Source organism: Rhea americana, unplaced genomic scaffold (assembly GCF_003343005.1).
Source record: "Rhea americana isolate MKP2758 unplaced genomic scaffold, rheAme1 scaffold_13, whole genome shotgun sequence".
In the NCBI taxonomy this organism is placed as follows: domain Eukaryota; kingdom Metazoa; phylum Chordata; class Aves; order Rheiformes; family Rheidae; genus Rhea; species Rhea americana.
In genome coordinates, this window is record NW_028185372.1 from 230,836 (window position 1) to 245,868 (window position 15,033).

General features: G+C 47.3%; 2 protein-coding genes across 3 annotated transcripts; one reads left to right on the forward strand and one right to left on the reverse strand.

Annotated features, from left to right (window-relative positions):
* The first annotated feature begins 3,237 nt into the window (after positions 1-3,237).
* Positions 3,238-11,341, forward strand: ARHGEF39 (Rho guanine nucleotide exchange factor 39). Its single transcript, XM_085326286.1, has 9 exons — positions 3,238-3,413; positions 3,995-4,089; positions 4,533-4,653; positions 5,598-5,716; positions 7,951-8,021; positions 8,614-8,742; positions 9,560-9,789; positions 10,720-10,808; positions 10,996-11,341. Exons 1-9 carry the CDS (start codon positions 3,267-3,269, stop codon positions 11,009-11,011), a joined length of 1,017 nt encoding a protein of 338 aa, XP_085182412.1. The 5' UTR covers positions 3,238-3,266; the 3' UTR covers positions 11,012-11,341.
* MRPL17 (mitochondrial ribosomal protein L17) lies at positions 9,783-13,921 on the reverse strand. 2 transcript variants are annotated; one of them, XM_085326288.1, is made up of 4 exons: positions 13,683-13,921; positions 13,538-13,606; positions 13,195-13,463; positions 9,783-9,876 (listed from the first exon to the last, which is right to left on the reverse strand). In XM_085326288.1, the coding sequence occupies exons 1-4, from the start codon at positions 13,854-13,856 to the stop codon at positions 9,822-9,824; spliced, it is 567 nt and encodes a 188-aa protein (XP_085182414.1). In that variant the 5' UTR covers positions 13,857-13,921; the 3' UTR covers positions 9,783-9,821. The 2 variants fall into 2 exon arrangements, with proteins under 2 accessions (XP_085182414.1, XP_085182415.1); XM_085326289.1 differs by lacking the exon at positions 9,783-9,876 and having other exon boundaries at positions 12,893-13,463; positions 13,683-13,918.
* Positions 13,922-15,033: the final 1,112 nt, after the last annotated feature.

A 15,033-nucleotide genomic window follows, 5' to 3' on the forward strand; every position in this document is an offset into this window, starting at 1 on the left:
GGCGGGGCCGCCGTTTGAACGCGGGGCGGCGGCAGCAGGTAACGGGCGGCGATGGCGGCCTCGTGTGGGGCGGCCCTGAGGGGCGGCCCGGCCCTTGTGAAGCCGCGCTGTGGGGCGGCGGGCCAGGCTATGGGGCAGTGGGTGCTGTGGGGCTGGCGGGCACTGCATGGCGGTAGGCTGGGCTGTGGGGCAGCAGTTGCTGTGGGGCTGGTAGGCAGGAGCTGTGGGTGCTGCAGGGTGGCAGGCCCTGTGGGGCTGGTGGATGCTGTGGGGCAGCAGTTGCAGTGGGGCAGCGGGCTGGTGCTGTGGGGCAGTGGGTGCTGTTGAGCAGCAGGTCAGGCTGTGGGGCAGTGGCTGCTGTGGGTGCTGCAGGGTGGCAGGTGCTGTGGGGCTGGTGGGTGCTGTGGGGCAGGGGGTACTGCAGAGCAGCCTGGGCTGGGCTGTGGGGCAGCAGTTGTTGTGGGGCTGGTCGGCTGGGCTATGGGGTGGCAGGCTGCTCCTCACCCCCACAAGAAGAGGCGGTTGCTGTGGGGTTCCAGCCCCTCAGGCCCTCCCCAGGGGGTGCCCCGGAGCCGCAGAGCAGCCGGTTGCTTTCCGAGACCTAGGGGCCTGGGGCACCCGGCTGCGCCCTGGCGTCCTGCGGGTCCCACCGGGGTCTGCTGGGCACCCCGCGGCAGCCCCACGGCAGCCCCACGCCGCTCCGAGGATTCTGAGCCGGCTCCGCTGAGCAAGCGTCAGCCCGCAACAGCTAGCGGCAGTTTGCCCTGTCCTGTGGGGAGAGGAGGGTGTCGGGTCAGTTTTAAATAAAAAGCAGAAGGAGGYGGCAGATAACAGTACCGCCGTGCGGCCGAGGTTGGGTCTGTCTCGGGCTGCTAGTCCTCAGGTGGCGGCTGAAGGCAGAAGTCGCGGTGGTGCAAGCTGCCCGCGCTGGGGAAGCACAAGGCTGTGTGCTGGCCTTCTTACGGCTCCTCCACAGCTGGCTGGGGTTTTTGATTGTTTGTTCGTTTGTTTTTATTTAATTTTTTTCATGAGGGATGATGAAATGACAGAAAGGAGAAGGCAACGGTTAAACGGTCAAAACTTGTGAAAATAGGGAACTGGAGGAGGTCATGGAGCAATGCACCCTGAGGAACGCTTGGTTTTCCCTGAGGGTGCCCRTGGTTGATACTGCCCCAATTTGGAGGCAGTCCAGATGAAAGGACCTTTGCAAGCGGCCCTGCACCRTGTGTGCACCACGATCTCCTGCTCACTGCAGGGGCCCAAATCAAAGGACCCTGTGAGCCAAATCAGGAATGTGTGCTCTGCTCTGTGAAGAACTCGCCAAGCTGTGTGTGCCCAATGGGCCACAGAACTAGTCCTAATTGCAAGCTGGATTTCTAGGACTCTTCAGCCTGTTTTGGTGGTAAAACACCCACTGGTTTCTGTCTAGTTGGGTAGCACCAGTAAGGAAATGGAGCATGTGGACAGCAAGCACATGGAAATATCACTGTCTTTGGAGACAGGATATAGTGCTAAGGGTATGACCCTTAGCTCTGACCCAGTAGGCTGTTAAGACTTTGGAGAAGTATCAAGGGTGGTTGGGCTAAGATAATAAAGGGAGACTTTTGGAGACTGTTAAAATATTAAGAAGAAATTCTARAAATGTTACAGAGAATATTTCTAACATCACAGAGTTTAGAAAGTATAATCATAATTTCTATTCTGTATCTGGGAAGAAATAAGCTGACCTGCTTATATCACCTGTAGATGAAGTATTTTCTAGTCTTCCAGCAGGTTTCAGATAACTCTAACCCTAGAAACTTGGAAGAGTTACTGTATAATATATCTTTGCATACTGAGTATTTGCTCTGTTTTATGCAAAAGAGATATAGTCAGACCCATTGGGTGTGGAGTGGGGTTTTTTAATTTGTTCGCTTGGAGTTTTTTTATTTGTTTTTTAACAAACTGGGCTGCAAAAGGTAGATGGTTCACAATCATGACATCAGCCTCTTCTGGCTAAAAGCACTCTGCAAGTGATCATTTTAGCCTTATTTGTGAGTATGCTGCAACTTCACACAGATGCTGAGCTCTTGCTTAGTGGAATCTGTATTTCTACCTCTCTGGCTAACCGAGATGTCAAGTCTGCCCTATTACAACGACAAAAACCTGGCCTCAGCTAGACTTGTTGTTCCCTGAATGTCTGTGAGAATAAACCTCTGGAGAAACTCTTGCTGCTATAAAGTACTGCCTGTGTCCCTTCAGCTATCCAGACTTTTGCTAGCACATCAAATGATTCTCTCTACACGTTTTCTGTGAAATTTTTGTTTCAAATAGTGGCCTCTATCTTCAGGTGCTACATGGCTTATATTCAAGTACCTGAAATGCCTCTAGAATAAAGACTGTATTTGAGAAATTCCATACTCTGAGAAAACWCACTAGTGTAGCCCCTTGCTATGCGAGCCAAAACCTTTGTGGGTGGTGTTTCAAGACTGAGGCAAACTCACAGAACTACARACAGATTGTATCTTGCTTCAGGATGTAGCAAGTGTGCAGCAGACTCTTTTGCCTTTTGATTAAAAGACAGAGCAATGTTTAACCCGTGCTCTGGTAACACATGCCTCTTTCTGTGGTGACAAAATAGTTAATGTTTTTTTCTGCATATAACAAAACCCTGACCTCATTACTGCAGCAGAGAAGCCAGTTAATAAGGGTAGCGTGATTCATAGCAGTTGCTCAGTCTTTCTCATCTCTGAGACCACAAACTACTTCTAGAAAATAATCATGCAAATCACTGACTTTTTAGAGAATCTCTGGGGAAAACAAGCAAGAGCGAGCTTGCTTTCCCAAGACACATCCTGTGGCTGATTTCTACTTCTGTAAGGCCTACCAGCAGCACCTCCTCCACCCACTAACTTCCTTGATTTTATTGAGAATGTTACATAAAGAATCTTGACAATACATGAAGCTTGTGGACTAGAAAAACGAGTGGGATTGAATCCTTGGGATTTGCTCACAGACCCGTTATAACGTACAATTTCTCTTGCTTTCACAGCCTGATMTTTCTAATGCTGTTCGTCTGGTTGATGCAGGGCTCCTGTATCTACCGACAGGAAAGCACAAGAAAGCTGTTAGTAAAAATTACTAGTAACTGACTTCCCTTCTTCCATTGCAAAGTGTAGAGTTTGTAGCTCAGAATCCTGCTCTACAGCCTAGGTTGTGCATCTGTCATATATCTGTCTCTCTTGGCTCTTTARTATACCCCTTTGCATCTCAGCCCTGAGTCTATCATGAATGACTCGTCCCTGCCGTTTATGGCTGGAGCAAACACTGTTGAAGAGCAGAGGGCCCGCTGGGAGAGAAAGCGCAGCCGGACAGCCAAGGAGCTACTGGAAACWGAACACAAGTATCTTGAGCAGCTGGATCTGGTGGTCACAGTGAGTATTCTGGCTCCTTCGGATATGTGGCTGCTTTCAGGCAGYGTATTTTCACGGGAAGTGTCACACRGCAGGACTCTGATGCATCTTTACAGCATGGGACAAATCCTAACTCTTCACATTGTGAGGGCTGAAATGTACTTTTATATCTCCTCTGTTACATCTGATAGCTTGTGGTTTTGGCCCTTTGGCTTTTATCCATATCCAATTGTAAGCCATAAAGCTGTGCTTGTATGGGGCCCCTGGCTTAAGATTTTTGAGACCTATGAAACAGAGGTGCACAGAGAAGACAAAGGCAGATAATGAACAACATACTTAAAAACAGATACGTCGRGGAATATTGGAATAGACTCAATCARTTCTCTAGTGCTGTCATGGATGTCAGTAAAGTTATGGTAACATTACCAARAAGACTTGTGTCTGATGTTTTTTTGGGTAGGCATTCTCAATGCTTGATATCCTTTTGAGTTCAAGAGCGTGCAGGCTGCAACTTCTGCTGCTGCATGCTGCGAATAACCTCTGAGTGAGCTGTGATTGTTAACACATTTGATTGTTTGACGTGTTTTCTCTTTTACACTTAGTTCTTCGTGACAATTTTAAAGGCCAAAGGGACGCTAAAACCTGCTGTGCTGGAAACCATATTTGGACCCCTAGAATCCATATATTTGGCCAGCCAGTAAGTTAACAGTCTGATATAGTTCCTTTATTATATGGGGAGGATTCTATACTGATCACGAAACAAGATTTCAGGAAGTAAACCTAACATCTTGTGAAACAGGCATTCATTTCCAGCATTGCTAGCCTTGGTGGCACTTGCAGATGTACTAGGAAACTGCTGATTTATATCCATACATCTGGATGCCCAGTTGCTGTCTGGATAGTAATTTTAAGCTCAGTAACTCTGCTCTGTTTTTCTTTTCTTTCTTTTAAAAGTACTCCTTTAAAAAGGGGCGCTTTCTGTAGCGTACACTGTGACCATTATGTACGTGCTCTGGATGGAAACTGGATGTGAGATGGTGACTGACAAACAAAATTCAGGATAGGAGCAAACTACAGGAAGTTGAGAAAATGCTATAAGTGGTGTATCTGTCCATAGTTATCTTTCTTCCTTGTTTGCAGGGTTTTCTCACTTCACCTGGAGAGAGGGAATTTGGGACTAGGACTGGAAAATTTATGTCAGAAATTGGAGCTTTATGGCCACTATTCTGAGAAATTGGAGCAGGCAAATAAAACCTTGAAGGTAATCATTGCCTGTGCCCTTCCTGTTCTCTCCTCCTCCTCTTTCTCCGTCTCCAAAACAGCTACATCTTCCCTTTCTCTTCTGTTTTTGGAGTGATCAATTTCCTTCTTCCTGTGCTGCTGCTATTTTCCCGATCTCTCTGTCATGACAGCACAAGGAAAGCATTGCTAGTTATTTAAAGTTTCAAATTTTTGATGCTTGTTGTTTCAGGCATGATTTTCTTTTTGTGGGGAGCAGAGCTTTTCCAAACATCTCTAGTGGAATTTCCTTTTTACTTCCCGTTTTTTCTTTTCAACTGTAGAAAAAAAAATTCCCTCCCCTCCTACTTTTTCGTTTATTTATTTATTTAATTTTTCTCTGCCCTTTCTCCCTCTCTCTTCAGATGTAGTCCATCTTCCAAGAGATTTTGGAAGGATATATTTTTATTTTGAAGTTCTGAAAACTTTACYTGGCAGTTCATGCTGCCCGACTGCCAGTTCTTGTCAGAGCTAGTTCACAGCTGTTTGAAGTATTAGAATATATTTCTGCTCTGTTTATGTGCATATGCATGCACTTTTGATGTCCCAAGGGAAAAATAAGTTGATCTGGATACTTGCCTTGAAGAAATTAAAGCACTGGGCTGCGTTGCTTTGTGTTGAGATGAGTGACAAAAGCCACTGATGGACTSCTTGCTTTTTATCTGTGTGAGCTACCCTTCCTTTTATCTTTGTTTCTATGTGCCATGTAAACTAGCTTTATATTGCTCTGCCTGAACAGGGGATGTCACTRCCATTACCCTCAGGAATGTGATGGTTAGGAGAAAGGGAACAATCTGTCTATGGCCACAAAAGAAGTTGCTGATGCTTGTGTTTAGGACTGGAGTTCTGTTTTCTAAGCTCTGGCACAGACCATTGGAGTGCATATTTTTTCTGCAGTCTCAAGGCTTTCGGCTTTGTCACATACAGGAGCAGCTGAAGCAGAATAAGTCATTTCGACGATTTAAGAAGCTCCAGGAGTCTCGACCTCAATTTCAAGGGAAGAAGCTAGAGGATCTGCTTCCTTTGCCCCTGCAGAGATTGCATCAGTAAGTAAGCAATTCTGAGTCTTTACGGTCCTAGTCTGAGAAGGGAAAAGGAACAACATAGCCGTAGTGCCTTGATTGCTAACAGAGTTTCTTAGTGTGTCTTTAAATTGGAGCATACAGACTGCAGTGAAGCAGGTGTGCCTGTAAAGTGGAATCAGTGTACTTGTATGGGAGATAATGCAGAGAGGTGGCTATGTTTAGCCCTGACTCCCAAGTCCTTCATTTAGCTCTGAGGTAAAATTGGMGTTAAGGCTGTCATCTTAGGAAGTGACTGAAGCTAGACCCTGGACAAAAGCAAGCAGTCTGAAATGCTGCAGAAATGAGGCTGTCTGATGGAGATGGTCTCTCTCTGCTTTTGTGCAGGCTGGTGATCTAGAACATTGTGACTCTTCTTTCTTGGAGATAACTGCTCTTGGAAAGAGATGAGATTAATGAAGTCAGGAGAGCTTTTCTCCCATCTCTGGTTATCAGGACCATATGCTTTCTTCTTATTTGGTGCCTGACAGTTTTCTCAGTCTGGACACATCCAGTCTGGATTGCTGCATTCTCCCTTTGAGGTGTCCGTTTGAAGAGCAGGACAAGAGGGTGCTATATGCACTCGATAGCTGTCTTTTCTCAGGAGGGGTACCTGGATAAAACAGAGCACAGATAAGTTGCTGGAACTCCAGTTGCTGCTGTTGTGGGTCAAGTAGCTGCTCTTATCAATGTTAATTTGAGAGAGTAAGGAAAATCTGTTTCTTTTGAAGATCACTGGGGGTGAGTATACCACAGTCTTTTGGGTAGCTTAAATTAATGTCTTAACCGGCTTGTCAGATACAGATGCAAGATGCCTGTGGGTTTTTTGTCCTTTTTTTTTCCCTATAGTTCCTTGGAATATTTCTTTAAATATATAAAACAATATATTTGCTGCTGTCCTATGCTCTGGAGCAATGGCTGTGCTTTAATAGGTCTAATCCTTCCATTGATTATCTTTCTTATTCAAGTATATCTTCAAAACTCTTGGTTACATACCCTACTGGTTATGACTTCTGTCTTTTTGTGTATCCGCTCAATGTGATATTTCTTCTGTCACTTCAGGCTGTTAAAATAGTTTGACTTCATTGTGAGAAAGCATTTGGGGAGATCTGATCTTTTCTAATGAAGAGTGGGGAAGGGGGGGAGGCAGCTCCAAATTTTTTATAACAATGTCTTTGTTTTCTTATGTAGGCAGGGAATATGTGGTATGAGTGCTTCCATTGAGAAATAAAACTCAATAGTTCAGAGTTTTGTCTGCTATTTAAGGCATTTTTATGTGAATGTTGATGTCTAAGAGTCTTGTAAACTTAAGCAACATATGCAGTTGTTTTTATCAGCTCTCCAAGAAGTGGTTGCAAATGTGTAAAATATGTGGGTTGATTTCATTATTAYATATGAAGATAAAATGAACGTGTTCAAAGAACTGTGAAATAGAGCTGCTTGGTTAGACTTATGGGGGGTGTTGTGCATGTGTGAAATTTGTATGTGTTCTCACAGTCTTTCCTTGGTCTGAGTCTCAAAATAAATGTTTCTTAAGCTCCTTATTTGCCTTCTTTGGGAAGATAGAGAGTAAAATGCCCTGTGGGAACAAGGGGCCAGTCAGACTTGGCAGTGTGAATGAGGTGGTGAGACCTTTGCTATGGTCAGTGGGTGCCAGTAAGATTGCTGGACACTAACTATGTTTCTTAGGGTTGTTGATAATCTGTCTGGAAACGTCTTAGTTCTTATTTTTCTTTCTAGATGCATGTTGGTGTTGCCTTTATTCTGACTTGTATGTGGCAATGGGGATTGCAGCAAAGGGCCTTGAAAACTATCTATAAGAATTATATAATTGGTGTACCACATGTCCAGAGAATAACAGAACTGGTCAGCTTTCCAGGTGGCCAAGGATGGATGAATGTGTGAGGACAGACTTTTGATCAGAGCTGGTAGGCTGGAGACTGCCTTTAGATGGCAGAGTTATCACACAAAAAAGGACTGCTTTGTGTCACAAAGGTGAGAGAACATAGTGCTATAGATCTATGGAAAAGTTTACTAGATACCTTGAGAATGATAGAGCTGAAATCGAGGGTGGCTTGGCCCTTCAGGTTCAGATTGCACAGTTTGGATTTTTTTTTCTCCTAGTGAAGAAAAAAGTATGGGTCATCATCTTTCATGAACAGGAGAGACTGATGTTCCTGGTATCTCTTTATAAAATAAAACTACTCCTTCTATCTTAGGTACAAACACTTCCTCAGAGACCTGCTGGAGAACACCAGCCCAGACAACATGGAGTACCAGAAACTTGCAAGTATGTTCCCCCCTTATAAATGCTGGTACTTTGATCAGTGTTAACCTCCTTGCTAATCCTCATCTTTCATCTACTTCCCACAGGAAAAAGTAAATCCTCTTCTGTCTGAGGTTTTAGGGCATTACTCTTTTCCCATCACCATCTTGATCAAGAGCTATATCCCAGGAGGCAGGTACAGGGAATAGCAATAGAGAGTAACAACAGACTGGGGGAAGGGCCTAGAGGTTTCATCAGAGAAATGAGAGCTCTGTTGGTTACGTGCTTCAATGTTTCCTACGTCCTTTATCATCTAGCAGCAGTCAACATCACTTGTAGTGGGGCATTTTTTTTCTTTATTCTTGCCTTCAAATTCAGAAAATTATTCTTTTGTCTAATATTTCATTGGCAAACATGTCTTTTAGAACCACAGAAGTGTTGGTTGAAAGGGGCCTTTGGAGGTCCAATCTCCTGCTAAAATTAATGAGCAAATTCATCACTGATAGTCAGCTTTAAATGTTCATTTCTTAATTTCACCTTTCTTTTCACATCAAGATAGATGAGGAGTAGCATGTACTCACTTGTGCACCCTCACAATATGCTGCTATAATTTCAGAGACTGTGAAATGTGTTTCTGAAGTATCTCGATGGGTCCAAGACATCATTCGCAATAGAGARAACTCACTGCAGCTACTTCGGGTTCAAAAACTGCTCAAAGGACAGAAGACCAAGGTGTTGGCCCCAGGTGGGTCTTMCTGACACCTTTGCTTTTCCTCTGCCAAACTGAGGTAACTGGAAGTAGGCTTGCCTTCACTTCTGACCCAGTTCATATTAACCAATGTTCTTCTCTCAGCCCAAATTCCACAGATAGGTTGTAGGTAGTAAGTAGTTTGGGCACTTACTGATTTYTCACTTCAAAAAAAGTCTTTTGGTAAGGATAAGTAGCAGCTTCATTGCCTGACATTCAGGTAGGATGAGCTGATGACATGCAGTCAGAAAGATGGTCACAGGGAGTCCAAGGAGCTCAGGAGAGTGAGCAGGAGATGAGAATGAGAGAAAGACTTGAATTTTGGAAGCATGTAAGCAAGCTCTGCATTCTCAGTGCAGGAACCATACCCTTTTTGAGTGTCAAGAGCTCAGTGACCGCGTTGTTTTATTTTAAGCTACAGCTGCATGGACTTCTGGTCACACCCTATGCAAGATAAGAATCTTTTATCTCCATGGTCAAACAGTGCCAGAAATCAGGGAGTATTTGCGTTGACAGTKGAGATGTATAACGTCAGTCACTGGCATATAAGATCACCTACCTGGATAACGGATTTCTCTTGTGCAACTGTGTGTTATCCATGCCAAGAGCATGCTCCAAGGTACACATTGAAGTCACTGTGTGTAAATATCTCCAAGATACATCTCTGCGTATCTGTGAATGTGATTGTGGTTGTTGCATCATAYGTGTGGATTATTGGGTAAAGGTAGAAAAAAAATGTTTCTGCGGCAATGTTATGCCCTTCTTTTGGCCAGCGATTATCTGACAACTGTCTGCATTTCTCTTGCATGCTCAGGGCGCTGGTATATCCGGGAAGGCTGGCTTTTGGTGGTGCCTTCAAAGGGAGAAGAACTGAAGCGCAGGATGTTCTTCCTTTTTTCTGATATCTTTATTGCAACAAAGCCATGCCATCCGCTGCACCTGTTGAACTCAAACAAATTCATATGCCAGGCTGTTTACCCACTTCAGGAGTGCACTGTGGATAAAGTGTTTGGCCACACGCAGAGCCAGGGAGGGCTTCTCAGTGTAAGTCTTCCTTCTTCTGCCTTGCAGATGTGTCAGTGGGGGTCGGACTTGCAAACCAAGTTTCCAGCTGTCTCAGCAGTGGCAGGCCTGAGATGACGAAAGGGTGACAATACTAAATACAAAGAACTAGTCTGAGCAGGGCAGTCTGAGTTGGGGGAGGTATGTTGTCCTTTTTCACTTAACAGTATAGGCCCTCCTGAGCACTTTGGAATACAGGCTGCTGCTTGCTTCACTCAGCTTGGCTGAGGAGAGCCTGCAAAGACTCTGACAGTGCCCTCATGAGAGCACGTTTTTGGGGATAGTTCCCACATTGCCCGGCAAGTAATAAACAGCATTGCAGTGACATTCCTATTGCTTATAGGATATCCTGGAAAACAGAGAATGCAGAAAGACGGTGGTATCACCATGGATGTTGCTCACTCATCCAACTCCTTATATATTGAAAAATCTTAACTGGGGCTAATGCCATAGGTACAGGATTCAAGTTGAGTTCTTCCCAGTTTGTAGCACCTGGAGAACCATATTTTGACTTGTGCTTTGTAAGCCATGAAAGGGAAGACTTTCTGGAKAAGCTGTGAATTTGTGGGTGGGGGTAGCAAAGAACTCTCAGGGACAGCTTGGGACAAGGGAAAAAATGAACAAACAGCCCATAAGGACTGGCATTGTCCACTTCCAAGCATCCTATAAAGCATATAAATCTAAGGGAGCTGTCATCTGGAAGGACTGGAGTGAGACAAGTTTGGCACTGGCTCTGTACCACCCAGCCTCCAGCTTCCCCTAGAATCAAAGCTCATTTCTTTCTCAGGGGGAAAGAAAATGGTGGAAATCTGCATTCAGGGCCCAGTCAGAAGTTCAGTGGTCAGGTCTCTCTGAGCTGCTGCCTTGGCAAGGGACAGTACAAAGAGGAACCAGATTCTGCCTCTTTTTCAGCTTTCCTTTCTACATAAGACACTTCTGTTGATGTCCAGTGACCAACAAGATATTAATGACTGGTATCAGAGTCTCACAGCTGCAATTAGGTAAGCCTTCCTCCTTTTAAGAGGCTGAAGGAATGGGGCAGAACACACAAGTGATGATAACGGACCTGTACAACTGTGTCTATCATCTGGCTATAAGGCTGACAGGAAAGACCTGACTGATAGCCAGGATGCAGGAGAATAGGCTTCACRTATTAACCATGAACTTTCCGTTTGTTTTTCTCTACAGGCAGCTGAAAGCCTGACCCATCTGAGTACAAGACAATCCAGTAGGACAGCCTCCCCTCTTRGTAGAAGCATCTGCAACCTTACAAAATGCTGCACGTAGCAGAACAATTGCATTCAGAGGGACTACAGACAGCGTTTGTGAGACTGAATGCTTTGTCAGCTGTCCTAATCTCAATACAGGCATCATAAAAAAGCATTGTACATTAAGAATCTGTATATTAAAAATTTGTATCAGGACTTTTCCCATAGCTTAGAAGCATTAGCTTTTTACATCTTTTTTTTCTCCTCAAGTTATTAAAGACAGCTACAAGAGGCCCTAGTTTGCTTTTCTTCRTTAAACATTTTTATCCAATTGTCTTTCTAAATTGGTGTTTCCACACTTGTATGTTTACACAAACTTGTACGTCTGCCCTCTCTTCCCTCTGGCTCTTCATCCTTGGATCAAAATGGATGTTTCGGATAACAGCAACACAGGCATAACACAGTATTTTCAGTATTTTCTTATAGAGCCAGTGCCACGCTATTCTTACTCCCTTGACAGAGGTTTTTTTTTTTTTAATGATTCATAGCCTTCAATTTTATATCAAAACAGTTTGTCAGCCAGCATCCCTCTTTTTCTAAGCAAGTGACAGGTGGGCAGATGAAAGGAAACCAATTCAGTGCTTAAGATCGTACCTGTCAGCTTTTCATTAATCCAGAGATTTAAATAAACTAGTAGGTAACATACTCATGCATAACAAACAGGGTTCAGGTTTCTCATATGAATTCTAAGAGATGATACAGGTGAAATAGTCTTGATCTCTGCCTTAAAGGTTTGCAGTAACTGTATCACGTTGAAACTCTACAGTAATCAAAAGCTTGGGCAGCATCTCTGCTCCTAAAGCACCGCAGAAATCTCCAGAGGGCTAAGCTCAGCATACTGGGTCATCAGATTGCCAGTAACACACCGAGTATCAGTTTACTTGGRTGAAAAATCTATTTAAGGAAGCAATAAAGATAGGTTATTATTCTTGAAAACAATTTGACATTAACCCCCCCCCCAAATGGACCCTTAATGTAGAAGCTACGCAGCAGTAGCAGTTTAGTAGATCCCTTCTGTAGAAGGGAAAAATGTCTGCWTGAACAACATGTTAGGTCATCATCTACAAGGAGTACAGCTTCAAGATCAGTGGAAGTATAAAGATTTTCCCAMGCACTTTCTCCAGGACACTAACTTTTTAGTAGTTTAACTCTTCCTCCTCCCTTTCCTTAAACAGTACTGTGCATCTTTAACTTSTCTTTGGAACTGTCACTGGAACAGATGATGCTGCGTGAAATAAGAATCCTGAACAGAGAATTACCAAATTCCAAGTTCTTCAATATCATTAGATCTTGTCTTTCCATASAGCTCACACCTTGTTATGTGTGCATACTCAGTCACTCCTACTTGTAAACATGSGGATGGAGCGTTCAAGTACAAATCAAAGGTAAAACTAGCAAATGAAGTTTCACATCTCTTAGCAGTTACAGCATTGTCTAATCAAGTACAGCCACCATCCCTTTTTATTCTAAGAGAACAATATGGAACTGAGGCTGAGATGTCTACAAATCTCAAGTCAAGAGCAAATGCTATTGTTCTTGCATGCATTGGCTCTTAATTATAACACAAGTCGTTTTGGTGTTGCCACTTGTAAGGCCAACCTTATACCACCCTCTGATTTGCATTCAGCATGTTTTTGGGACAGCAAAACTAGCTTGATGTTTCACTGAAGCCTACACACTGGCTTCTAGTAAAGCCCTAGCAGCTCAGTCACAGGGGAGTGGAGATACAGGGCTGCTGGACCAGAAACAATCAAGGTTTCTCCTATAATAAGCCACTTAATCTTGTATGCTGAAATATAAYCAAAACAGTATCAAACTCACTTTCTGAATAGTGTTTATTTACACACAGAACATCAACCATCAAGGCTCCCAGCTTGATTTCCTTCTCTTGCTCAGTTGCTATTTAAATCACTGGAAGAAGGAAGTAAATCTCAAGCTTGCGTTCTCTGTTAYGATAATTCACAGCTAAAAATCAATCTTAAGATCTCCTAGCGTGTTTTCCCTTCCTGTGCTCTGGCACAGCAGTGAGCTGCCTTAACAGGTGGCTCATGTATGGGTGGCTCACACAGTCCCATCGCTGTGCTTGCGTGGGGGCTCCCTTGTGGAGAGTGGTGCTTACACAGCGGTGCCCTCGGGGGCCTGCGGGGCTGCGGCCCGCTGCACGTCCTCCCGGTAGCCCTTCAGGAGCTGGTTGAGCAGTGTCTTCTCGGTGTTGCAGTGCGGGCGGATGAGTGGCGGGAAGGGGTTCCCCTTCAGCTCGATGACTGCCATCTTGGCACGGTCAAGGCTGTCCCGGTTGGGGATCTGCAGCAGGCGGGTGTACTTGCCGGGGTGCGGCTGGAAGCGCGGCGCCAGCACCTTGAACAGCTTGTGGATGAGGTCCTTCTCCTGCGGGGCGGCAAGCACAGCTCCGGCACCGYTGCCGCCAGCAGGGCCCGCGCCGGGGCCCGGCCCGTACTCACCGTCAGCCAGAAGTCCGCCATGCGCATGGCCCTCTCGTTGGTGTCCCCCAGCTTGGCGTAGTCGATGAGCTGYGGGGAGAGAGGAGCCGTGACGGGACGTCGCGCCGCGCGGCCCCCGCCGCCGCCGCCCGCCGCCGCCGCTCACCCGCTCCGCGTAGCCCCGCATCTCATCGGCGCGCGCCCACGGCGCCTCGATCCGCTCGTGCCGCACCAGCGCCGTCACCAGGTTGCGCAGCAGGTCGAGGCGCGAGCGGGGGCCCAGGCCCAGCCGCCGGTAAACGCGCCCGTGCGAGATGGCGGCCGCCGCCGACAGCCGCATCCTGCCGCCCTCCTCCCGCCGCCACCGCCGCCGCGGGGCACCATGGGAGCCGCCTCCCGGCAGCCCCCGCGCGCCGCCGCGGGGCACCATGGGAGCCGCCTCCCGGCAGCCCCCGCGCGGCGCGCCGGGAGCAGCGGTCCGCTCCGCCGGCGCGGCACGGGGCTGCCGCGGGCCGGAGCGGGTGAACCAGGACTCACAGGACCGGGGCTCTCCTGAGCAGGCGCCATGCCGAGGCGAGAACAGGTTGCCGAGCGCAGCGCTCCTCTGCCGCCGGTCGCTGGCAGGAGACGACGAGCCCGGGCGCCATCTCAGATCCCTGGGGAAGAGGGGCCAGCGGGGCCCGAACCCGCGTATCGGGAGGTCTGAACGGGGCGTGCAGGCGGGCCGGGCCCGGCCTGGCCGAAGGGGCCGAGGCGGGCGAGCACCCCCTTTAGGGGAAGGTGCGGGGGGGGGTGAGGAGGAGTCTTGCGGCGCGGGTTTGTGACGCCGCCAGGCTGTCGCGCGCAGGCGCCGAAGGAGGTGGTCTTAGGCTCGCTGGGTAAGCGTGCCGCGCGGCATGCTGGGAGCTGTAGTTCCGCGCCCGGCGGGCGCCATTTCCCGCCGCAGCCCGCCCGGCGACGCTTTGCGGCGGCTTTGAGGCTGGGCCGTGGCGGCGCGCGGGGAAGCCGGGCGGGGGCGGCCTCTGCCGCCCCTCACCGTAGCTGGGGCGGGCGGCGGGACACTTCCCGCGTAGGCCGTTTCTCTGAGCTGTGAGTGAGGCGAGGGCCTCGAGGCAAGCGTGAGGGCCGGGCCGCGGCTGCCGGAAGCTTTGTCTCGCCCCCGTTAGCGGCGGTGGGATGCCAAGGGAGACTCACGCTCCGTATCGTACCGCAAGCTACGTGGGGAGCCAGGGAGCCGAGTCCCGTCGCGCTTGGCAGGTGTCGGAGCCGCCGTTTTAACAGTGGAGGTGGGTAAATGCGCTGTGTCCGCAGACACAGCGCGTTCTGCAATAGCCTGTGTCCTCGTAGTCCTGCCCTTGGCAGCGTGTCGTTAAGCTCCAAGAGCAACGCTAAAAGACGGTGGAAACCGCCTGCTGCTTCTGACCAAGCATTTCCATTTTTCAGCAAACAGGTTATGTAACAAAAGCAATACCAACCGCATAAGAAAAATATCTTTGTTATTATGAATACATCATAAA